Source organism: Mesoplodon bidens (genome assembly GCF_964165515.1).
Source record: "Mesoplodon bidens genome assembly, chromosome: 3".
Lineage (NCBI taxonomy): Eukaryota > Metazoa > Chordata > Mammalia > Artiodactyla > Ziphiidae > Mesoplodon > Mesoplodon bidens.
In genome coordinates, this window is record NC_138178.1 from 42,478,078 (window position 1) to 42,505,003 (window position 26,926).

Genomic DNA, 26,926 nt, shown 5'->3' on the forward strand with positions numbered 1-26,926 from the left:
ATAAGTGACCTGGAAGACAGGATGGTGGAATTCACTGCCATGGAACAGAATAAAGAAAAAAGAATGAAAAGAAATGAAGACTGCCTAAGAGATCTCTGGGACAACATTAAACCCACCAACATTCACATTATAGGGGTCCCAGAAGGAGAAGAGAGAGAAAGGACCCGAGAAAATATTTGAAGAGATTATAGTCGAAAACTTCCCTAACATGGGAAGGGAAATAGCCACCCAAGTCCAGGAAGCGCAGAGAGTCCCAGGCAGGATAAACCCAAGGAGAAACACACCGAGACGCATAGTAATCAAATTGACAAAAATTAAAGACAAAGAAAAATTATTAAAAGCAACAAAGTTAAAACGACAAATAACATACAAGGGAACGCTCATAACGTTAACAGCTGATTTCTCAGCAGAAACTCTGCAAGCCAGAAGGAAGTGGTATGATATATTTAAAGTGATGAAAGGGAAGAACCTACAACCAAGATTACTCTATCCGGCAAGGGTCTCATTCAGATTCAACAGAGAAATCAAAAGCATTACAGAAAAGCAAAAGCTAAGAGAATTCAGCACCATCAAACCAGCTCTACAACAAATGCTAAAGGAACATCTCTAAGAGGGAAAAACAAGAGAAGAAAAGGATCTAAAAAAAACTAACCCAAAACAATTAAGAAAATGGTAAAAGGAACATACATATCGATAATTACCTTAATTGTGAATGGATTAAATGCTCCAACCAAAAGACACAGGCTTGCTGAATGGACACAAAAACAAGACCCATATATATGCTGTCTACAAGAGACCCACTTCAGACCCAGGGACACATACAGACTGAAAGTGAGGGGATGGAAAAAGATATTGCATGCAAATATAAATCAAAAGAAAGCTGGAGGAGCAATACTCATATCAGATAAAATAGACTTTAAAATAAAGAATGTTACCAGAGAAAAGGAAGGACACTACATAATGATCAAGGGATCAATTCAAGAAGAAGATATAACAATTATAAATATATATGCACCCAACATACGAGCACCTCAATACATAAGGCAACTGCTAACAGCTATAAAAGAGGAAATTGACAGTAACACAATAATAGTGGGGGACTTTAACACCTCACTTACACCAATGGGCAGATCATCCAAACAGAAATTAATAAGGAAACACAAGCTTTAAATGACACAATAGACCAGATAGATTTAATTGATATTTATAGGACATTCCATCCAAAAACAACAGATTACACTTTCTTCTCAAGTGTACGTGGAATATTCTCCAGGAGAGACCACATCTTGGGTCACAAATCAAGCCTTGGTAAATTTAAGAAAACTGAAATCATATAAAGCATCTTTTCCGACCACAACGCTATGAGGTTAGGAATCAATTACAGGGAAAAAAACGTAAAAAACACAAACACATGGAGGCTAAACAATACGTTACTAAATGACCAAAAGATCACTGAAGAAATCAAAGAGGAAATCAAAAAATACCTAGACACAAATGACAACAAAAACACAACAATCCAAAATCTATGGGATTCAGCAGAAACAGTTCTAAGAGCAAAGTTTATAGCAATTCAATCCTACCTCAAGAAACAAGAAAATTCTCAAATAAACAATCTAACCTTACACCTAAAGGAACTAGAGAAAGAAGAATAAACAAAACCCAAAGTTAGCAGAAGGAAAGAAATCATAAAGATCATATCGGAAATAAATGAAAAAGAAATGAAGGAAACGATAGCAAAGATCAATAAAACTAAAAGCTGGTTCTTTGAAAAGATAAACAAAATTGATAAACCATTAGCCAGACTCATCAAGAAAAAAAGGGAGAAGACTCAAATCAATAGAATTAGAAATGAAAAGGGAGAAGTAACAACTGACACTGCAGAAATACAAAGGATCACGAGTGATTACTACAAGCAACTCTATGCCAATAAAATGAACAACCTGGAAGAAATGGACACATTCTTAGAAAGGCACAACCTTCAAGACTGAACCAGGAAGAAATAGAAAATATGAACAGACCAATCACAAGCACTGAAATTGAAACTGTGATTAAAAATCTTCCAACAAACCTAAGTCCAGGACCAGATGGCTTCACAGGTGAATTCTATCAAACATTTAGAGAGGGGCTAACACCCATCCTTCTCAAACTCTTCCAAAAGATTGCAGAGGAAGGAACACTCCCAAACTCATTCTACAAGGCCACCAACCCTGATACCAAAAGCAGACAAAGGTACTACAAAAAAAGAAATTACAGACCAATATCACTGATGAATATAGATGCAAAAATCCTGAACAAAATACTAGTAAACAGAATCCAACACATTAAAAGGATCATACACCATGATCAAGTGAGATTTATCCCAGGGATGCAAGGATTCTTCAATATATGCAAATCAACTAATGTGATACACCATATTCACAAATTGAAGAAGAAAAACCATATGATCATCTCAATAGATGCAGAAAAAGCTTTTGACAAAATTCAACACCGATTTATGCTAAAAACTGTTCAGAAAGTGGGCACAGAGGGAACCTACTGCAACATAATAAAGGCCATGTATGACAAACCCACAGCAAACAACATTCTCAATGGTGAAAAAGTGAAAGCATTTCCTCTAAGATCAGGAACAAGACAAGGATGTCCACTCTCACCACTATTATTCAACATAGTTTTGGAAGTCCTAGCCACGCCAATCAGAGAAAAAAAAGAAATAAAAGGAATACAACTTGGAAAAGAAGTAAAACTGTCACTGTTTGCAGATGACATGATACTATACATAGAGAATCCTAAAGATGCCACCAGAAAACTACTAGAGCTAATCAATGAATTTGGTAAAGTTGCAGGATACAAAATTAATGCACAGAAATCTCTTGCATTCCTATACACTAACAATGAAAGATCAGAAAGAGAAATTAAGGAAACAATTCCATTCACCACTGCAACAAAAAGAATAAAACACCTAGGAATGAACCTACCTAAGGAGGTAAAAGACCTGTACTCAGAAAACTATAAGACACTGATGAAAGAAACCAAAGATGACACAAACAGATGAAGAAGATATACCATGTTCTTGGATTGGAAGAATCAATACTGTGAAAATGACTATACTACCCAAAGCAATCTACAGATCAATGCAATCCCTATCAAATTACCAATGGCATTTTTTACAGAACTAAAACAAAAAACATTAAAATTTGTATGGAGACACAAAACACCCTGAATAGCCAAAGCAATCTTGAGGGGAAAAAAACGGAGCTGGAGGAATCGGACTCCCTGACTTCAGACTATACTACAAAGCTACAGTAATCAAGACAAAATGGTACTGGCTCAAAAAGAGAAATATAGATCAATGGAACAGGATAGAAAGCCCAGAGATAAACCCACACACCTATGGTCAACTAATCTATGACAAAGGAGGCTAGGATATACAATGGAGAAAAGACAGTCTCTTCAATAAGTGGTGCTGGAGAAACTGGACAGGTACATGTAAAAAGGATGAAATTAGAACACTCCCTAACACCATACACAAAAATAAATTCAAAATGGATTAAAGACCTAAATGTAAGACCAGACACTATAAAACTCTAAGAGGAAAACACAGGAAGAACACTCTTTGACATAAATCACAGCAAGATCTTTTTTTGACCCACCTCCTAGAGTAATGGAAATAAAAACAAAAATAAACAAATGGGACCTAATGACACTTAAAAGCTTTTGCACAGCAAAGGACTATAAACAAGATGAAAAGACAACGCTCAGAATGGGAGAAAATATTTGCAAATGCATCAATGGACAAAGGATTAGTCTCCAAAATATATAAACAGCTCAATATTAAAAAAACATACAACCTAATCAAAAAAATGGGCAGAAGACCTAAATAGACATTTCTCTAAAGAAGACATACAGATGGCCAAGAGGCACATGAAAAGCTGCTCAACATTACTGATTATTAGAGAAATGCAAATCAAAACTACAGTGAGGTATCACCTCACACTGGTTAGAATGGGCATCATCAGAAAATCTACAAACAACAAATGCTGGACAGGGTGTGGAGAAAAGCGATCTCTCTTGCACTATTGGTGGGAATGTAAATTGATACAGCCACTATGGAGAACAGTACGGAAGTTCCTTAAAAAACTAAAAGTAGAATTACCATATGACCCAGCAATCCCACTACTGGGAAAAGAGAAAAGCATAATTCAAAAAGACACATGCACCCCAGTGTTCATTACAGCACTATTTGCAATAGCCAGGTCATGGAAGGAACCTAAATGTCCATCAATAGATGAACGGATAAAGAAGACGAATGGTACATATATACAATGGAATATTACTCAGCCATAAAAAGGAACGAGGGCTTCCCTGCTGGCGCAGTGGTTGAGAGCCTGCCTGCCGATGCAGGGGACGTGGGTTCGTGCCCCGGTCCGGGAAGATCCCAAAATGCCACGGAGCGGCTGGGCCCGTGAGCCATGGCCGCTGAGCCTGCGCGTCCGGAGCCTGTGCTCCGCAACGGAAGAGGCCACAGCAGTGAGAGGCCCGCGTACCACAAAAAAAAGGAAAGAAATAGGGTCATTTGTAGAGACGTGGATGGACCTAGAGACTGTCATACAGAGTCAAGTAAGTCAGAAAGAGAAAAACAAATATCGTATATTAACACATATATGCGGAATCTAGAAAAATGGTACAGATGAACCAGTTTGCAAGGCATAAATAAAGACACAGATGTAGAAAACAAATGTATGGACACCAAGGGGGAAAGCATAGGGGCGGGGGGGCAGGGGAGGATGAATTGGGAGATTGGAATTGACGACATATATACACTAATATGTATAAAATAGATAACTAATAAGAACCTGCTGTATAAAAAATAAATAAAATTTTTTAAAATAAAAAATAAAAGTCTGTTATACACTGACATTTTGTACTCTAAGCACCAAGGTTTTAGAGTAAACTACTTATTTCTAAACTCTGATGCCTATACTACAGTCTGATTTGCATCGTCTTAAAATACAGATACATTGACACTGCTGATGTATCATGATAGAACGTGAGGGGAAAATGCAAAAATCAATAAAAAGTAAACAAATAAGGCACTATCACATTAATTTATATAAATGGTGAGAAAGAAAGGCAACAGAATAATGCCAGAGGTACTAAAACAGGCATGAAAAATTCACAGTGCTCAGCCTAAATCAACAGATACACATGTTCTGAGGAAAGATATTAAGAGATAACCTAATGGAGACCGGGGTGGGGTTTGGGGTGGGGAAGCAAGGGTAAGAACAGCAAAACATCAAAAATAGTCTAAGTACTATTCTTATTAATTGTGTGACCCTGACCAAGTTAATGGTGCCTGTTTATCTCCATTTTTTCATTTGATTTGCATTTCCATTAAGAGGGAGGAGTAATGACATTTCACTGAAAAGCTTTGGAAGCCCATGCATTTTAGGGAAACCACTTATATCAAGGTTCTTTAGGTACTTGTGGATCTATCACACTTGAAGATATGGAATTACTCTAAAGTTTCAGCCCCGGAATTCAAAGAATGCCAGACTGCCACTTCTTAATATTTTAACACCATGTACAACATCCACAAGGAAAAAAAAAAGTATTTACAGGAAATCCTTCAGATTTAAGAATTTTAAACGCATAGCTCCAATTTCAGTATCATGAGTTCAACTGCTTCTTGTTTCTTGTTTTTTAATTAATTAATTTATTTATTTATCTATTTTTGGCTGCACTGGGTCTCCGTTGCTGCGTGCGGGCTTTCTCTAGCACGGCAAGCTGGGGCTACTCTTCATTGCAGTGCGCCGGCTTCTCATTGCAGTGGCTTCTCTTGGTGCAGAGCACGGGCTCTAGGTGCGCGGGCTTCAGTAGTTGTGGCACGTGGGCTCAGTAGTCGTGGCTCAAGGGCTCTAAAGCGCAGGCTCAGTAGTTGTGGGGCACAGGCTTAGTTGCTCCACGGCATGTGGGATCCTCCCGGACCAGGGATCGAACCCATTTCCCCTGCATTCTCAGGCAGATTCTTAAGCACTGCGCCACCAGGGAAGTCCCAACTGCTCCTTGTTCTTTGCTACAGCTCAGCTCTAAAGCATCTGCTTAAACTTACATCCTCCTTGATTAAAGGAAGATTAGAAGCCGTCCTTGGATAGAGGTAACCAGATAATACAAGGTATCAAAGAGAAGCGTTAGGAATTTAGTACAATAAAAATCTCTCCTAATAGTGAACAAGAACAATTGGAAGAATACAAAGACAGCCATACGGGTAAAGTGTTAGGTACTAGTAATAAATTCTCCTTTTGTATCTGATTTGTTTATCCATCGATCAAAGAGCCTGAAGAAATTCCCCTTGCAGGAAGTTGTTAGAACTTAACCCACAGTATGTATGGAGGTAGCTGTTCTAAACACCAAACCACAGTACAACTTATTCTGAAGGAAGTAGCTAATAATTTTTTTAAAGCATCAAAAAAGTTTAACAGTGAGAAAAGTAACAGAAAAGTGACACCTTTTACAGAGAAAAAGCTACGTATTTTCTTTCTAAAAATATTCTGAAAAGGTAGATAATCTGTTTGTTGATAAAACAAGAAACATAAAAAATCATTTTCAAAAGCTCAAGTCTCAAGTTAATATTCCCAGGTTTTACTTTATAAAAGAAGAAAAAAAAAAAAACACAGAATAGTACCTTTAATTTTAACCTGGTTCTACCTTCTTCATCCAGCATTTCCTCATCTTCAAATTCATCTTCATAATATTGAGGATCAAAAGGTCTACAAATTGTTTTTAAAATAAGCTATTAATCACATTTTATAAGAAATATCATTACTGTTATATAATGCAACTCTAAAAAAATCACAATTAAAAATCATAATGGTCAACTGTAAGGAAGCATTCAAATTACTGTACCTTCTTGAAATTTGGTGTTAATACATATTGCTTGAAATAAAGTGCAAGCAAGGCTAAATGTTCAAACTATTCTTTTTTCTTTTATATCTTCCAAAGAGTAGAATACACATACTCTAGCTTTCCACATCATTTTGCTTAGGGAAAAAACTTTAAATTGCACAAGAGCTTGCATGTTACTTAGTGAATAATAGCCATCAACACTGTTTAACTGTCCAAAACCATTGTAGTTTTTCTAGATCCACAATGGCTGCTACAGTAGACATTTGCAGTTTCTCTAGCAAACTTCACCACTCTCAATTCCAGCTTTTTCAAGGATCCAATAGTCAGAAACAACCAAAGACTTGTGGTGTCTGTTAATTCATAAGAAATACCAGACTGCTAAAAACAATTACAAGCATTAAAAGTCTCCTTTACCAATAGTCCATACTTTTTCTATCACAGTATATACTTGATTTATTTTTTCAGAGCTACGTAACCAGTTTTCCATTTTTGTGATTAGTCAACTCATACAAAATAAGAAAAATATCAACATTCTACATATTTCTATCCAACATTAAAAAACACTATTAACTGATCCCCTTACCTGGGCTCTACACTGAGAAAGTTGGGCAGCTTAACAAAATACAAGTCATTTCCTAAATCAGTGTTTACTTTGGGTATTTCTACTTCTATTCTGGTCTCAGGAATTGGCTCCTCCTCCTGTTGATCCTGAGGCAATCCATTTTCATCCTAGTAAAAGAGTCACAGAATTTTAGATCTTGATGGGACCTTAGAGGTGGTCTAGCTCAACTTCCACACTTTAATTGCTTAGGCAGATAAGAAGTATAATGAGATATGACTTTAGGGCTAACATCCATCCCTACCAACCAACTCCCCAAAAATCTCATGGAAAACAAGATCTGTTTGGAAGCATCGATATAAGAAAATATCTCTTTTGTGATAAATCTACCTTCCACATATTCACCGATAGAAGTGTGAAATTAATCGGCACTTCAATATGAAGTCACTCTATCAATTAAAATCAGAGAAGATTATCAACAAAACACAAAAAACATTTAAATCAATGGTTCTCAATTCACAGGTCCTTGCAGTCTAGTCTCTTAAGGTATGGCGCCAACCTCATGCTGGGCAGTTCTTTCTTCCTCTTTCTTTCTTTCTTTTTCTTATCCTTTTTTTCCCAGTGATAACATCTTGCAAAACTATAGTGCAATATCACAACCAGGAGACTGACCCTGATACAGGCAGACACAGGACATTTCCATCACCACAAAGATTCATGCTGCCCTTTTACAGTCAGATCCACTTCCCTCTTGCCCTCATCCCTCCTTAATCTCCATTAATCTCTTCTCCATTTCTACAATTCTGTCATTTCAAGAATGTTATGTAAGTGAATTCATATAGTATGTAACCTTTTGGGACTGGCTTTTTCTCACTCAGCATAATTCCCTGGAACTTCATCCAAGTTGCTGCATATATCAATAGTTAAATCCTTTTCATTGCTCAGTAGTATTCTGTGGATGGATGTGCCATGGCAGTTATTTCTAATCCTCCTTATAACCAAGTGTTCCCTAATTAACTGAGAATGTCACCTGTGTGTTGTATTTTCATACTGCAATTCATTTATCGACCTCCTCTTCCCAGCATAGAAGACAGATTTAATACCCTCCTCCAATTCTCACTGGTAATTCTACTTACAACAGGCTGTCCTGGAGTGGGTGGTTTATCTTCCCCATCACTCCCTGAAGATATATCATCTGCACCTCCAAAGAGATCCATGGTTCCACTATTATCTTCCATATAGGAGAAAAAAATGCTCAGTATTAATATCTTTAACAATGATTCTTCAAAGCTATCACTTCAACATATTCCCAAGGTATCTAGACCAAGCTCCCAGAAACCACTCAAACACAACTCTGAGTCTGGCTCTCAAAGATCTGACGAGAATGTCTGTGGAGAGGGAAGGGAGCAAGTCCAGTGAAGGGCAAAGCTGCACAGGAGGCACTCCTTTCTCCTTTCACTTACTGCATCCTTGTTCTTCCACTTTCCTTTATTCCCCCAGAGCCCAAAAATATCCTCCTACAATCTAGATACTCAAATTTGGGGCTTAAGCACTCTACACAGGCTTATTCTCTATAGAGTCCCTCAAGTTTTAAAATTACAGGTCCATGTCTACCCAGGTCCCCCTCCTCTCAAGCAGAACTTCACCCAGGTATAGGCAAAACAACATCAACAACCATCTGTAATAAATCAATAAATCAAGGTGGGGTAGTAGAGGAAGTGACAAGAAGATAGGAGGGCAGTCAAAAAGTAGACTGCTTGAAATTAGGGTTATAAAAGAGTTATGATTATTGGTAATGACATGATCTAGGATAAAACCATGGGAGTGAGTTACTGAGACAAGGTGAAGGACAGATCACAGAAAAAGAAGAGGCAACAACAACAACAAAAAAAGGCAACCTATTAGAATGGCCAAAATTCAGAACCCTGACAACACCAAATGCTGACAAAAATGTGGAGCAACAGGAACTCTCATTCACTGATGGTGGGAATGCAAAATGGTACACCCACTTTGGAGGACAGTCTGGCAGTTTCTTACCAAACTAAACATACTCTTACCACATGCCCCAGAAATTGTGCTCCTTGGTATCTGCCCAAAGGATCTGCAAACTTATATCCACATGAAAACTTGCACACGAATGTTTACAGCAGCTTTACTCCTAACTGTCAAAACTCAGAAGCAACCAAGATGTCCTTCAGTAGGTGAATGGATAAACTGGTACATCCAGACAATGGAATACAGGAATACCTCGGAGACATCATGGGTTTGGTTCCAGACCACCACAATAAAGTGAATATTGCAATAAAGTAAGTCACATGAAATTTTTGGTTTCCCAAGGCATATAAAAGTTGTATTTACACTATGCAGTAGTCTATTAGGTGTGCAAAAGCATTATGTCTAAAAAAATGTACATATCTTAATTTTAAAACACTTTAAATTTTAAAATTATGAAATATTTTTATTGCTAAAAAATGCTAACTGGGCTTCCCTGGTGGTGCAGTGGTTGAGAGTCCGCCTGCCGATGCAGGGGACACGGATTCGTGCCCCGGTCCGGGAAGATCCCACATGCCACGGAGCGGCTGGGCCCGTGAGCCATGGCTGCTGAGTCTGTGTGTCCGGAGCCTGTGCTCCGCAACGGAAGAGGCCACAGTAGTGAGAGGCCCGTGTACTGCAAAAAAAAAAAAAAAAAAAAAGGGCTTCCCTGGTGGCACAGTGGTTGAGAGTCTGCCTGCCAATGCAGGGGACACGGGTTCGTGCCCCGGTCCGGGAAGATCCCACATGCTGCGGAGCGGCTGGGCCCGTGAGCCATGGCCGCTGAGCCTGCGGGTCCAGAGCCTGTGCTCCGCAATGGGAGAGGCCACAACAGTGGGAGGCCCGCATACTGCAAAAAAAAAAAAAAAAAAAAAAATGCTAACCATCATCTGAGCCTTCAGTGAATCATAATCTTTTTGTTGGTGGAGGGTTTGAAATATCACAAGAATTATCAAAATGTTACACAGAGATATGACGTAAGCAAAAGCTGTTAGAAAAATGGCGCCAACAGACTTGCTCAATGCACGGTTACTACAAACCTTCAATTTGCAAAGGACACAGTATCTGAGATGCACAATAAACTGAACTGCAATATTACAAGGTATGCCTATATTACTCAGTGCTAAAAAGAAATGAGCTGTAAAACCATGAACGACATGGAGGACACTTAAATACATATTACTAAGTGAAAGAAGTCAATCTAAAAAGGCTACTTACTATATGATTCCAACTATGACATTCTGGAAAAGGCAAAACTATGGAGACAGTAAAAAGATCATTGGTTGCCAGAGGTTAGGCAGGAGGGAGGGATGAACAGGCAGAGCACACAGAATTTTAGGACAGTGAAAGTATTCTGTATGACATGAAGATGGTGGATCCATGTCATCATACATTTTTCCAAACCCATAGAATGTACAATACCAAGAAGTGAACCGTAATGTAAGCTATGGGCTTTGGGTGATTACAGTGTGTCATTGTAGGTTCATCAATTGTAACAAATGTACCATTCTGGTGGAGGACGTTGATAGTGGGGCAAGCTATGCTTGAGTGGGGGCAGGGCATATATGAGAAATCTCTACCTTGCCCTCAGTTTTGTTGCAAACCTTAAACTGATCTAAAAAAAAAATTTTTTTTTTTAAAGAGGAGGAAGGAGGAAGGTCACAAGTATTGAAAAGTTCATCTATATGATAAAATCACCAAAACTACAACTCCATCCACCAACACTCTCATGTCCCCACTTGATTATTTTCTTCTTAGGTCTTATCACCATCTAACATTTCATTTACTTATTGTGTTATTAGTCTCCCTACATTACACTGACCCCACCAGAATATGGGTTCTACAAGGGAGAAGTCTTTAACTGTTTTGATTATTGCTACATCCTGAGTGCACAGAATAGTACTAGTACAAAGCAGATTCTCAATAAATAATTGTAAACAGATAACTAATATATCTAATTCTCACAACAACGCTGTTAGGTAGTTAGCATCACCTCCCTCTTACAGATCAGAAAATTTAAGTGTAGTAAGTAATTAATTTGACCAAAATCATATAGTTGGAAAGTGCAAAGAACCACAGAGATTCTAACTTGGATCATCTGATTCCGAAGTCCATGTACATAGATCTAAAGATCTTTAAGTAAACCCCAGAGCTTGTTCTGTCCAGCTCTCTCCTTTTCTCTCTAGTTGACTCTCTTAATGTTTCCTTTAGTTATACTGTTACTTGTGATAATTTATATAAACTATTTAACATTAATGCTTAATTACCATTCAGCACAAAAACAGTCGTGCATATCAAACTTATGTTTGCTGTAACTTTTATACTAACATCTTATCTTTACTGTATAGTAATTACCCATTTGAAACGTAGTCACATGAAGAGGTGAACAGGTAGATCTTTTAACCTTACAACAAACCCACCTTACCTAACACTGGGTTTTTATAAACTCTTCATCTAAACCAGAGCTTGGGGACTTCCCTGATGGTGCAGTGGTTAAGAATCCGCCTGCCACTGCAAGGGACACAGGTTCAATCCCTGGTCCGGGAAGATCCCACATGCCAAAGAGCAACTAAGCCCATGCGCCACAATTACTGAGCCTGTGCTCTAGAGCTTGAGAGCCACAACTACTGAAGTCCGCGCACCTAGAGCCTGTGCTCTGCAACAAGAGAAGCCACTGCAATGAAAAGCCCGCGCACCACAATGAAGAGTAGCCCCCGCTCACTGCAACTAGAGAAAGCCTGCCCACAGCAACAAAGACCCAATGCAGCCCAAAATTAATTAATTAATTAATTTAAATAAATAAATAAATAAACCATAGCTTGAAGAATATGGTTCTTCATCTGATATTAACCTATTAAGAACTTAAGAACAAGCTAACAGGCTTCCCTGGTGGCGCAGTGGTTAAGAATGCACCTGCCAATGCAGGGGACATGGGTTCAAGCCCTGGTCCGGGAAGATCACACATACCGCGGAGCAACTAAGCCCGTGTGCCACAACTACTGAGCCTGCGCTCTAGAGCCTGTGAGCCACAACTACTGAGCCCGCATGCCACAACTACTGAAGCCCGCGTGCCTAGAGCCTGTGCTCTGCAACAACAGGAGCCACAATGAAGAGCCCACACACCGCAACGAAGAGGAGCCCCTGCTCACTGCAACCAGAGAAAGCCCGCACGTATCAACGAAGACCCAACGCAGCCAAAAATAAATAAATAAAATAAATAAATTTATTCTAAAAAAAAAGAACAAGCTAACAAGCTGCGCTGGAACTGTCATTATTCAAACCAAAGAATGGACATTGCCATCTCCACCTCAACCAGAGCCTCAGCCCCTAATAGCAGACTCACTCTGCTATTGAATGAAGGAGGTTCTTCAACTAATTAAGTGCAAGCAGTTTCTCATATCTGTATAACTTGCCTGTGTACACTAAATGTATCCACACTCTCTTCTGTGGGTCTTGCAGTCTGGGGCCAGTGCCCAGGGTTGGGAATGCACTACAGTTAAATGCAGAGAGAGGGATGGAAATACAGATATATAAAAGAAGTAATTGGAGTACCTTTTGGTACCTCAGTGTCACTATCTGCTTCTGAATCAGATGCAATTGCATTCTTGCGTTTCATTCGTAACACTTCATCTTCACTATCACTGCCTCTTGCAGATTCTGTAAGAGGAGAATCAGAAGATCTGCATAATCACAGTCATATCGTTACTTAGAATTCTGTGTTTTAAAAGCAACATTAGGAAAATAAATAAATAAATAAAAGCAACATTAGGGATAAACAAACTGTGGTACACCCATACAATGGAAAACTACTCAGTAATAAGTAAGAATGAACTACTGATACATGCAACGATTTGGGTAAGTCTCAAATGCATTACACTAAGTGAAAGAAAAAAGGTTACATACTGTATGATTCCATTTATATGATGACATTCTCCAAAAGACAAAACTACAGTGACAGAACAGAGCAGTAGTTGTCAAGGGTCACAGGTGGGCAAGTATATAACTACAGAAGGTATAGAATGAGCGGGTTTTCTAGGGTGACAGAACTATTCTGTATCTTGACTGTGGTGGTAGTTACACAAATCTATACATGCATTAACACTAACAGAACTGTACATACACACACAAAAATCAACTTACTATAGTAAATTTTAAAATAAAATTAATAAAAGGAACATTGGTTTCTGTAAGCAGAAAAACTTGAGAGAATGCAAAAAGCAGTACTGAAACTTATAATTAAATTTATATACCACTCATTACAGAAGAAAAAAAAAGAGGTAAAAATATTGCAGGGCTTCCCTGGTGGCGCAGTGGTTGAGAGCCCGCCTGCTGATGCAGGGGACACGGGTTCGTGCCCCGGTCCGGGAAGATCCCACACGCCGTGGAGCGGCTGGGCCCGTAAGCCACGGCCGCTGAGCCTGCGCATCCGGAGCCTGTGCTCTGCAACGGGAGGCCCGCGTACCGCAAAAAAAAAAAAAAAATATTGCAATGGAGGAGACAAATATATCTGGAAGGTACAATTATTTACCTAATTGTAAACTTCAAACATGAACCACTATAATAAAGAAGATGTGGCACATATATACAATGGAATATTACTCAGCCATAAAAAGAAACAAAATTGAGTTATTTGTAGTGAGGTGGATGGACCTACATTCTGTCATACAGAGTCAGAAAGAGAAAAAAAATACCGTATGCTAACACATATATATGGAATCTAAAAAAAAAAAAATCATGAAGAACCTAGGGGCAGGATGGGAATAAAGATGCAGATCTACTAGAGAATGGACTTGAGGACATGGGGAGGGGGAAGGGTAAGCTGGGACAAAGTGAGAGAGTGGCATGTATATATATACACTACCAAATGTAAACCCGATAGCTAGTGGGAAGCAGCCCCATAGCACAGGGAGATCAGCTCAGTGCTTTGTGACCACCTAGACAGGTGGGATAGGGAGGGTGGGAGGGAGGGAGACGCAAGAGGGAAGAGATATGGGGATATATGTATATGTATAGCTGATTCACTTTGTTATAAAGCAGAAACTAACACATCTTTGTAAAGCAATTATACTCCAATAAAGATGTTAAAAAAAAAAGAACCATTGTAGAACTAGTTAAGAATTAAGCAGAATGACCAGCTATAAGATTCCTACTATGACCCTAGTTTTATATTAGCCTGCTAGTATTTGGGAAGTAGTGCATGAGCCTTAATGATTTTGGTAACAGTACAAATAACTCTACCCAGAACTAGTTACTGAGTACTTACTGCAGTCCTATAGTATATATAGACGTATATCCATCTCTGGAAATTTTCTGATCTCCTCTCCTAAATAATGCTAAAATGTGGTCTTGAATGCTATCCTGAGGTATGTACATTACAGGGGAAAAGACACCCTCTCTCCATACTGCAGCTCTCTAAGAAGACAGGATCAATATGTAATCATAATCAATCACTTATAAAAATGAAGCAATCCAGATATTAATTACTTCAGGAAGACTTCCAACCTAATCAAAGTGATTTTTATATAATACAAAAAAAGAAGATGACTAATTCTTTTAATATTCTATATGAGAATGTGTTAACTTCAGGAAAATAGTGTAAATGACCATTATAAAACGGGGTCCAGGAGCCAAAGTTCAGCTCTGTGTACCCTGCTGTCTTTAGGGAATGAATGTTCTGATCCAAGCACATGTCCCCAGGATGAGGATGCATGTGTCAAGCTATCATAGCTCATTGAGATCATCCAGCTGTGTTTTCACTTTCTGGATATTATGCTCCCCAGGTAACCTCCTGATTGTTATAATTTGGAACCCAATGTAGATTTTCCCCCAAAGGAAAGGATACAATGATAAGAGAGAAATAATTGATGCTCTTGAAACAAACAATTTTGCAATTCAATTTTTATAGTTTCCTGTGAATTTGATTAGTTTGAGTAAACTCCTTGGAGCCTGATTACCTCTGGAGGACGAAATTTTGGATCTCAAATAAACTGAGCTGGAACCTGGTGTTCACACCTCATTTTAGCTACCCTATGGGGGAGTTTCAATGGTATTGGGTTTTTTCGCCCAAGCAAATCTATTCTCACCTGAGGCATGCTCTTAGTTACCCACAAAAACGGAACTATTTGATATCTAGCTACTTTAGCACTATACATCTTTCTCTAAGACTTTCCTCTTTAAATTTTTTTCTTCCTCATCTATCATATATTAAATGGAAGGGGAATAGAGAGAAATAATACATGGATTAGGAAAATGTTTAAAGGCAAAATGTATAGAGTTAGAAAAGGCTAAAATGGAGGGACAGAAGAGAAAAAACAGGGTACTAAAAGTAGGAATGTGAAAAGAATAAATGAGCCCCTGCTATATCTTAATGCTTCTACTAAACCATTATGGTTCTCATAAATGTATTACCTGACTTACGGTCCTGTTCCTCTTCATCATCTGAATGCCTGGGTTCTTCATCCGAGGCCTGTGGCCTTTCATCATCAGAATTTTGCATTTTCTCCTCATCAGACAACTGTGGCCGCTCTTCATCATCAGAATTCTGTTTCTCATCATCATTATCAGAAGCTGCTGGCCGTTCATCATCAGAATTAGCCTTCTCCTCCTCAGACAGTTGTTGTCTCTCATCATCTGAAAGCTGAGGCCTCTCCTCATCATCTGTGTTCTGCATTTTCTCATCATCATCATCAGAATTCTGCAGTTTATCTTCATCAGATACTTGTGCCCTCTCCTCATCATCAGAATTTTGCATCTTTTCATCATCTGACTGGTCACTTTTATCTTCTCTGCACCATTTTTCATCATCTGAATGTGCTTTTTCAGAACCTTCCACTTCTGAGTGATGGCTCCCTCCATCTGATCTATGACCTTCATCGTCATCGTCATTGTGGGCTTCTGATCCACTGTGCTGATCTACATCTGAGGGATCATTGTCTTCATGGTCAGAACGCTCAGAAGCTTCTGATCTATTGTCTGAGCCTTCAGAGTGATTATCACTCCCACTATGATGAGAAGCTCCCTCATCCTCACTGTCATCTCCGAACAGTTCCTTATTACTTGGTTTTCCTGAGTCATCTCTTTCATCTTGATCACTTTCACTTCCAGAGGCATTACTGCCAGAAGCAACATTCTCTTGATCAGAATCTGAGCCTGATCCAGAATCAGAATCTATGGGATCATATAAACACAGGGTGATGTAAGCAAAAAAAAGCAGAATAAGGCATACCAAAAGTCCATCCCAACATAAAAGCAATGAAAAAACTTGTCAAAAGCTGTTAGCATCTATCTTCTCAGACTCTGGAAACTAACTAAAAGTTGCAGCAACCAAGGGAATGCCTAACAAGAAAAAATAGGTGAGTCTCAGTAAGAAAAAAGGGGTGTTTCAACATTTCCCCCCACCCCCAACCCACCCCTTGGTCAAGGGTGCCTTGAAAATAATAGCCCAAATTTCTGGTGCATGTACCACTAACGGAGGAAGCAGAAGGCACCTCATTTGCAAAGAATCATGGTTGTTGGTTTTGATCTGTCTGGTGGATCACTGAAGGGACTGGCTCAAAGGGCTTGACTTTATCTTACCTAACTTGGAACTCTCTTGTTGCTAAGGAAGCTACCTGAGAGTGTTGGTCAAAAATATTTACAGGCAAATGTATTAGTTGCCTATGTCTGGGATAATGGAAAGCAGTTGAGGCAAACAACAGACTAACTAAAAAGCTTGGGAGAAAAGGCTGAGGAATGACAAAATATAAGGGCTTTTAAAAGCTTCCACAATAAACGAAAAAAAAAAAAAAAAAAGAAAAGGAAAAACACCACCCACATATTCTTACTGACCTGAAAAGCCATGCACTTGCCCAGGGCTGTGCACATGCTCAAGAAAGAACCAAGAAGGCCCTAAGCTCTCACTTCCAGCTGACCTTCAGGCTCTGTGCAAGCAGGAAATGAAGGCAAAGACAGGTTGTAAACAACCTGGTTGAGTGTTGAAAGCATGCCCTAACACATACACAGAGCCAATCTGCAAAGGCTGGGAGTTTTTCGTTATTGTTGTTTCTTTTTTTTGCATTTAAGGAAATCTCTGTCCAATCACTAGCTGACCACTAAGCTAATGGAACAGAGACTTTAGTGGCTATACACAACAAAGACTGCAGACTTTAAAAAATTAGTTCAAAAGAGTCACTAAACAATAACTACTAAAACAAAGAGCAACAACAAATGCTGGGGGGGTGGGGGGAAGAGAGTGCTGTCCTGAGTCACCACATTATAATATTCAAAATGTCCATTTATCAACAAAAAATTATAAGGCCTGCAAAGAAAGAAGGAAGCATGGCCCATACATATGCAAAAAGGCTACACACTGTCCCTGAAGAAGCCCAGTCAATGAAAATGATATCTTACCAAATAGAGAATATCAATAAAAAGACAGATATTATAAAAAAAGAACCAGACAGAAATTCTGGAGTTGGAAAGTACAATAACTGAAATGAAAAATTCACTAAAGGGACTAAACAGCAGATGTGAGTAGGAAGAAAAAAGAATCAGGAAACTTTAAGATATATCAACTGAGATTATCCAGTCTGGTGAACAAAAAGAGAAAAGAACGAAGAAAAATGAAAAGTCTGAAGACTTGTGGGAAACCAGGAAGTGTACCAATCTATGCATAATGGGAGTTCCAGAAGAAGAGAAAAAAGAGAAAGGGACAGAAAGAATATTTGAAGAAATAATAGCCAAAAACTTCCCAAATTTGAAGAAAGACATTGATGTACGCATACAAGTTGATCAACAAATACCAAGTAGGATAAAGTTAAAGAGACCCACACCTAGACACATCATTATCAAACTGTCTAAGACAAAGAAAAAAATCCTGAAAGCAGCAAAGCAACAGGTCCCATACAAAGGGATCTTCAATAAGGATAACTGTTGATTTCTCATCAGAAACCATAAAAACCAGGAGGCGGTGGTATGAAATATTCAAAGTGCTCAAAGAAATACTGTCAACCAAGAATTCTATATCCAGCAAAACTATCCTTCAAAAATGAAGAAATTATGAGCAACAACACCAACAAAAGATAAATTGGATTTCCTCAAAATGAAAAGCTTTTATGCAAGAAAGGACATTATCAAAAAAGCGAAAAAACAGCTTACAGAATGGGAGAAAATATTTGCAAACCATATATCTGTCAAGTATATGTATATACTTACAGTATAGTATCCAGAATATATAAAGAATGTTTAAAACAAAAAGACAAAAACCCATTTGAAAAATAGACAATAGACTTGAATAGACATTTCTGCATAGTTATACAAATGAAACAAGTACATGAAAAGATGCTCAGCATCATTAGCCTTTAGGAAATGGAAATCAAAACCACAATTAGATATCACTAGACACCAACAGCAATGGATGTATTTTAAAGAGCAGGGTGGGGGGGAAGTAAAATAAGTATTGGCAAGGATGTGGAGAAACAGAACACTCCAACATTGCTGGTGGTAATTTAAAATGGTCCAGCTGCTATAAAAAATGGTTTGGTTGTTTCTCAAAAAGTAAAACAAAGAATTACCATATGACTCAGCAATTCCACTCCTACATATATACCCAAAAGAACTGAAAACAGGCACTCACACAAGTACTTGGACACAAATAGCATCACTATTTAAAAGCCAAAAGATGGAAACAACCCAATGTCCATCAACAGCTGGATAAACAAATTGGGATATATACACAGAGTGGAATACTATTCAGTCATTAAAAAGAAATGAAGTACTGATACATACTACAATGTGGATGAACTTCAAAAACATGATGGTAAGAGATAGAAATCAGACACAAAGGGCCACATGTTAGGAACTCCCTGGTGGTCCAGTGGTTAGGATGCCACACGCTCACTGCCAAGGGCCCAGGTTCAATCCCTGGTTGGAGAACTAAGATCCCACAAGCCTCGAGGCGCAGCAAAAAAAAAAAAAAAAAAAAAAAAAAGCCACATGTTTTATGATTCCATTTGTATGAAATATCCAGAATAGATAAATCCATAGATGCAGAAAGCAGACTGATGGTTCATGGGGGCTAGCAAAAGGAGCAAATGGCAAGTAACTGCTTAATGGGTATGGTGTTTTATTTTGAGGTGATGAAAATGTTTCAGAACTAGACAGAGATAGTGGCTACACAACATTTTAAAGGTACTAAATACCACTGAATTGTTCACTTAAAAATGGCATATTCGGGGACTTCCCCAGTGGTCCAGTGGTAAAGAATGCACCTTCTAATGCAGGAGACTCGGGTATGATCCCTGCTCAGGGAACTGAGATCCCACATGCCACAGGGCAACTAAGCCCTCGCGCCACAACTACCGAGCTCGTGCGCCTCAATGAGAGAGCATGCATGCTGCAAACTACAGAGCCCATGCATCCTGGAGCCCGTGCGACACAACTAGAGAAAGAAAAAAAATGGCATATTCTGCAACCAAACTGAAAAGAAGTAAAACTGTCACAATTTGCAGATGACATGATATTATATATAGAAAATCCTAAAGACTCCACCAGAAAACTGTTAGAACTAATAAATAAATTCAATAAACTTGCAGGATACAAAATCAATATACAGTTGTGATCCTCTACACTAATAACAAGCTATCAGAAAGAGAAATTAAGAAAACAATCCCATTTACGATTGTATCAAAAAAAGTAAAATACTTAGAATAAATTTAACCAAAAAGGTGAAAGACCTGTACGCTGAAAACACTGATGAAAGAAACTGAAGAAGATACAAATAAATGGAAAGGTATTCCACGCTCATGGATTGGAAGAATCAATATTGTTAAAATGTCCATACTAATTTAAGAAAAAAAAATGTCATGAAGAACCTAGGGGTAAAACAGGAATAAAGACACAGACCTACTTGAGAATGGACTTGAGGATATGGGGAAGGGGAAGGGGAAGCTGTGACAAAGCGAGAGAGAGGCATGGACATATATACACTACCAAATGTAAGGTAGATAGCTAGTGGGAAGCAGCCGCATAGCACAGGGAGATCAGCTCGGTGCTTGGTGACCACCTGGAGGGGTGGGATAGGGAGGGTGGGAGGGAGGGAGACGCAAGAGGGAAGGGATATGGGAACAGATGTATATGCATAACTGATTCACTTTGTTATAAAACAGATACTAATAAAAAAAAATCAAATAAATAAATAAATAAAATGTCCATACTACCCAAAGCAATCTACATATTGAACACAATCCCCATAAAACTTCCAATGGCATTTTTTCACAGAAATAGAACAAAGAACTCTAAAATTTGTATGGAACAACAAAAAAACCCCAAATAGCCAAAGCAATCTTGAGATAAAAGAATAAAGCTGGAGGCATCATGCCCTTGATTACAAACTGTATTACAGACACATAAATCAATGGAACAGAATAAAGAGCTCAGAAATAAACCCACACATATATGGTCAATTAACTTACAACAAAGGAACCAAGCCAAGAATACACAATGGGGAAAGGATAGTCTCTTCAATAAATGGTGTTGGGAAAACTGGACAGCAACATGCAAAAGAATGAAACTGGACCACTATCTTACACCATATACCAAATTTAACTCTAAATGGATTAGACTTAAATTTTAGACCTGAAACCATAAAACTCCTAGAAGAAAACAGGCAGTAAGCTCCTTGACATGGTCTTGGTTATCATTTTTTGGACTTGACACCAAAAGCAAAGGCAACTAAAGCAAAAATAAACAAGTGTGACACATCAAACTAAAAAGCTTCTATACGACAAAGGAAGCCATCAACAAAATGAAAAGGTAACCTACTGAATGGGATAAAATATTTGCAAATCATATATCTGATAAAGGGTTAATATCCAAAATATGTAAAGAACTCATACTACTCAATAGCAAACAAACAAACAATACAATTAAAAAATGGGCAGAAGACCTGAATAGACACTTTCCTGAAAGAGACAGATGGCCAACAGGTACATAAAAAGATGCTCAACATCACTAATCAGAGACATGAAAATCAAAACCACAGTTAGAATGGCTATTTTCAAAAAGACAAGAAGTAACAAGTGTTGGAGAGAATGTGGAGAAAAGGGAACACTTGTAATTGTTGGTAGGTCTGTAAAGTGCTGCAGTCACTATGGAAAACATTATGAAAATGCTTCAGGAAAAGAACAGAACTACTATATGATCCAGCTATTCCACTTCTGGGTATCTACCCAAAGAACACAGAAATACTAATTTGAAAAGATATATGCATGTCTATGTTCACTGCAGCATTATTTACAATAGCCAAGATATGGAAACAACCTAAGTGTGCATCTAGAGATAAATGGACAAAGAAAATGTGGTGTATATATACAATAAAATACTATTCATGCCACTGTAAATATGACATATATATATAATGGAATATTATTCAACCATAAAAAAGAAGGAAATCTTGGGAATTCCCTGGCGGTCCAGTGGTTAGGACTGGGCGCTTCCATGGCAGGGGCCCCGGGTTCGGGGAACTAAGATCCCACAAGCCATGTGGCACAGCCAAAGAAAAAAGGAAGGAAATCTTGCTATTTACAACAACATGGATGGATCTTGAGGGCATTATGCTAGGTAAAATAAGCAGACAGAGAAAGACAAATACTGTATGTATGATATCACTTATATTTGGGATCTAAAAAAACAAAAACACAAAGCTCATAGATATGGAGAATAAATTGGTGGTTGTTAGAGACTGAGGGAAGGGGGAGAGGTGGGCAAAATGGGTGAAGGGAGCCAGAAGATACAAACTTCCAGTTATAAAAAAAATAAGTCATGGGGATGTAATATACAGCATGGTGACTACAGTTAATAGACTGTATTGCATATTTGAAAGTTGCTAAGAGAGTAGATTTTAACAGTTCTCATCACAGAAGGATAAATTCTGTAACAAGGTATGGTGACAAATGTTAACTAGACTTACTGTGGTGATCATTTCACAATATATATAAATATCAAATCATTATGTTGTACACATGGAACTAATGTTGTATGTCAATTATACCTTAATAAAAATAAAATAAGATGGTAAATTTTATGTTATGTAAATCTCACCTCAATAAAAACAAATTTAGAGTTTGTTGCCAGTGCCCTACAAGAAATGCTAAAGGGAGTCCTTCAGGCTGAAATGAAAGGACAATGGGCAGTAACTTGAATCCACAAGAAGAGATAAAGAACACCAGTAAAGGTAACTGAACAGGTGAGTATAAAGGTCAGTATTAATGTATTTCTAGTTAGTGACTCCTCTTTTTTCATAAGATTTAATTTAAAAGACAATTGTATAAAACAATAATTATAAATCTATATCACTGGGCAGTGTATAAAGATGTAACTTGTGACAACAATAAAAAGGTGAGAGGACGGAGCTATATAGAAAAAAAGTTTTTGTATACTATTGAAACTAAGTTGGTATTAATACAAACTAGATTGTTAGAAATTAAGATTAATTGTAGTCACCAGAGTAACCATTAAGAAAGTTACTAAAACTAAAAATATACAGACAAAGAAACAAGAAGGGAATCACAACAGTACACTACAGAAAAAGCAGTCATAAAGGAAGACAGTAATAAGAATTGAGGAACAAAAAAGACATGACATAGAAAATAAATATCAAAATGGCAGAAGTCCTTCCTTACTGGTAATTACTTTAAATGTAAATAAATCAACTTCTCCCATGAAAAGGAAGAAACTGGTAGGATGAATTTTAAAAATGATCCATCCTGGGACTTCCCTGGTGGCGCAGTGGTTAAGAATCCGCCTGCCAATGCAGGGGACGCAGGTTCGAGCCCTGGTCCGGGAAGATCCCACATGCCGCAGAGCAACTAAGCCCGTGCACCACAACTACTGAGCCTGTGCTCTAAAGCCCACAAGCCACTGCTACTGAAGCCCGTGTGCCTAGAGCCCGTGCTCTGCAACAAGAGAAGCCACCACGAGAAGCCCACGCACTGCAACAAAGAATAGCCCCTGCTCCCTGCAACTAGAGAAAGCCTGCATGCACCAACAAAGACCCAACGCAGCCAAAAATAAATAAATAATTTAAAAAAAAGATCCATCTATATGCTGTCTACAGGACAGTCTCTTTAGAACCAATACAACACGTATAGGTTGAAAGTGAAAAAAATGGAAAAAGATATTCCATGTAAACAGCAACCAAAAAGCACAGTAGTTATACTAATATCAGGCAAAATAAGTCTTAAGAAAAATTGTTAGAAAAGACAAAAAAGGACATCATAAAATGATAAAAGGGTCAATCTAACATGAAGATATAATAATTTAAAACATATATGCACCTGCATGTAAATCAATGAAGTTACAACACACCCTGACACCATACACAAAAATAAACTCAAAATGGCTTAAAGACTTAAACATAAGACATGACACCATAAAACTCCTAGAAGAGAACACAGGCAAAAAATTCTGACATAAATCGTACCAATGTTTTCTTAGGTCAGTATACCAAGGCAATAGAAATAAAAGCAAAAATAAACAAATGGGACCTAATCAAACTTACAAGCTTTTGCACAGCAAAGGAAACCATAAGCAAAATGAAAAGACAACATACAGACTGGGAGAAAATATTTGCAATTGATGAGACCAACAAGGGCTTAATTTCCAAAATATACCAATAGCTCATACAACTCAATAACAAAAAAACAAACAACCCAATCAAAAAATGGGCAGAAGATCTAAACAGACATTTCTCCAAAGATGACATACAGATAGCCAACAGGACCATGAAAAGATGCTCAACATAGCTAATTATTAGAGAAATGCAAATCAAAACTACAATGAGGTACCACGTCACACCAGTCAGAATGGCCATTAAAAAAGTCTACAGATGGGCTTCCCTGGTGGCGCAATGGTTGAGAGTCCGCCTGCCGATGCTGGAGACACGGGTTTGTGTCCCGGTCCGGGAAGATCCCACATGCCGCGGAGCAGCTAGGCCCGTGAGCCATGGTCGCTGAGTCTGCGTGTCCGGAGCCTGTGCTCCGCAACGGGAGAGGCCACAACAGTGAGAGGCCCGCGTACCGCAAAAAAAAAAAAAAAAAAAAAGTCTACAGGTAACAAATGCTGGAGAGGGTGTGGAGAAAGGAAACCTTCCTACACTGTTGGTGTGAAAGTAAATTGGTGCAGCCACTATGGAGAACAGTATGGAGGTTCCTCAAAAAACTAAAAACAGAGTTGCCATATGATCCAGCAATGCTACTTCTGGGCAAATATCCAGACAAAACTATAATTCAAAAAGATACATGCACTCCTATGTTCATAGCAGCACTGTTCACAATAGCCAAGACATGGAAACAACCTAAATGTCCATAGATAGATGGATGGATAAAGAAGATGTGAGATACATATATATATATATATGATATATATATAAATATCATATATATGTATACACACACATATACACACAATGGAATATAAAAAAAGAATGAAATAATGCCATTTGCAGCTACGTGGATGGACCTAGAGATAATCCTACTAAGTGAAGTAAGTCAGAAAGAAAAAGACAAATACCATAGGATATCACTTATGTGTGGAATCTAAAATATGACACAAATGAACTTATCTACGAAACAGAAAAAGACTCACAGGCACAGGGAACAGACCTGTGGTTGCAAAGTGGGAGTGGGGGTGGGAGAGGGTTGGATTGAGAGTTTGGGACTAGCAGATGCAAATTATTATATACACTGAGTTGGCCACAAAGTTCATTCGGTTTTAAGTAAAAACAAAACACACTCTTTTCATTTTCACCAAGAACTTTATTAAATGTATTCATTAACCAAACGAACTTTTTGGCCAACCCAACAGAATGAATAAACAACAAGGTCCTATTGCATAGCACAGGGAACTATATTCAATATCCTGTAATAAATCATAATGGAAAAGAATATGAAAAAAATATGTAATATATATGTATATGTATATATGTATAATATATAACTGAATCACTGTGCTGTACACCAGAAACTAACACAACATTGTAAATCAACTACACTTCAATAAAATATATATATATATATATATATATATATATATATATATGCACCAAAAGAAAATAAAAACACCAACAGAATTTAAGGAAGAAATAGACAGTTCAACAGTAACAATTGGAAACTCCAAATACCCCACTTTCAATAATGGTCAGAACAAAAAGAAGAGCAGTAAGGAAAAAGAGGACTTGAACAATGCTATAAAACAACCAGACATAATAGAAATCAGTCGAACTCTCCACTCAACAGAAGAATATACATTCTTCCCAACTGCACATGCAACATTCTCCAAGACAGACCATAATTTTAGGACACAAAACAAGTCTCAATAAATTTGAAAAGACTAAAATAATACAAAGTATGTTCTCTGACCACAACAGAATAAAACTGAAATCAATCACAGAAAAAAATCTGGAAAATTCACAAATATGTGGAAATTAAACAATGCACTCAAACAATCAATGGTGCAAAGAAGAAATCACAAGGGAAATTAGAAAATATTTTGACATGAATGAAAATGATAACAAAGCCTACCAATACTTAAGGGATGCAGGGAAAGCAGTGCTAAAAAGGAAATTTGTAGGGCTTCCCTGGTGGCACAATGGTTAAGAATCCACATGCCGATGCAGGGGACACGGGTTCGATCCCTGGTCCGGGAAGATCCCACATGCTGCGGAGCAACTAAGCCCATGTGCCACAACTACTAAGGCTGTGCTCTAGAGCCCGCAAGCCACAACTACTGAAGCCACGCACCTAGAGCCCATGCTCCGCAACAAGAGAAGCCACCGCAATGAGAAGCCCGTGCACCGCAACGAAGAGTAGCCCCCGCCCGCCGCAACTAAAGAAAGCCTGCGCGCAGCAACGAAGATCCAACGCAGCCATAAATAAATAAATAAACAACTAAATTAATTTTTAAAAAAGGGAAATTTGTAGCTGTAAACACATATATTAAAAAACAAAAACAAAACTCAAACTGATAATCTAAACTTTCACTTTAAGGAACTAGAAAAAGAAAACTATACCCAAAGCAAGCAGAAGGAAAAAATAATAATAAAGATTAGAGCAGAAATAAATAAAATAAAGAACAGAAAAAATAATAGAATCAATGAAACCAAAAGTTCATTCTTTAAAAACTTAAGATTGACACACCTTTAGCTAGGCTGACCAAGGGGAAAAAAACCCTCAAGTTACTAAAATCAGGAATGGAAATGGGGATTTTACTACTAATTTTTCAGAAAATAAGACTAAAAGAGAACACTATAAACAACTGTATACCAACAAGTTAATTTAGATGAAATGGATTAATTCCTAGAAATACACAATCTACCAAAACTGACTCAAGATGAAACAAAATCTGAATAGACCTATAACAAGTATAGTTTGAATCAGTAATCAAAAAGTTTCCAACAAA

The 26,926-nt window shown here is 38.0% G+C and overlaps 1 protein-coding gene across 1 annotated transcript in view; it reads right to left on the reverse strand.

Moving 5' to 3' along the window:
• Positions 1-26,926, reverse strand: part of LEO1 (LEO1 homolog, Paf1/RNA polymerase II complex component) — a 49,658-nt gene that overhangs the window by 20,022 nt on the left and 2,710 nt on the right. The window contains exons 2-6 of the mRNA XM_081227967.1: positions 15,902-16,660; positions 13,046-13,150; positions 8,599-8,693; positions 7,487-7,632; positions 6,683-6,767 (exon numbers count right to left, since the gene is read on the reverse strand). Of these exons, the coding sequence (XP_081084093.1) occupies positions 6,683-6,767; positions 7,487-7,632; positions 8,599-8,693; positions 13,046-13,150; positions 15,902-16,660 (1,190 nt within the window). The remainder of the gene's footprint in view (positions 1-6,682; positions 6,768-7,486; positions 7,633-8,598; positions 8,694-13,045; positions 13,151-15,901; positions 16,661-26,926) is intronic.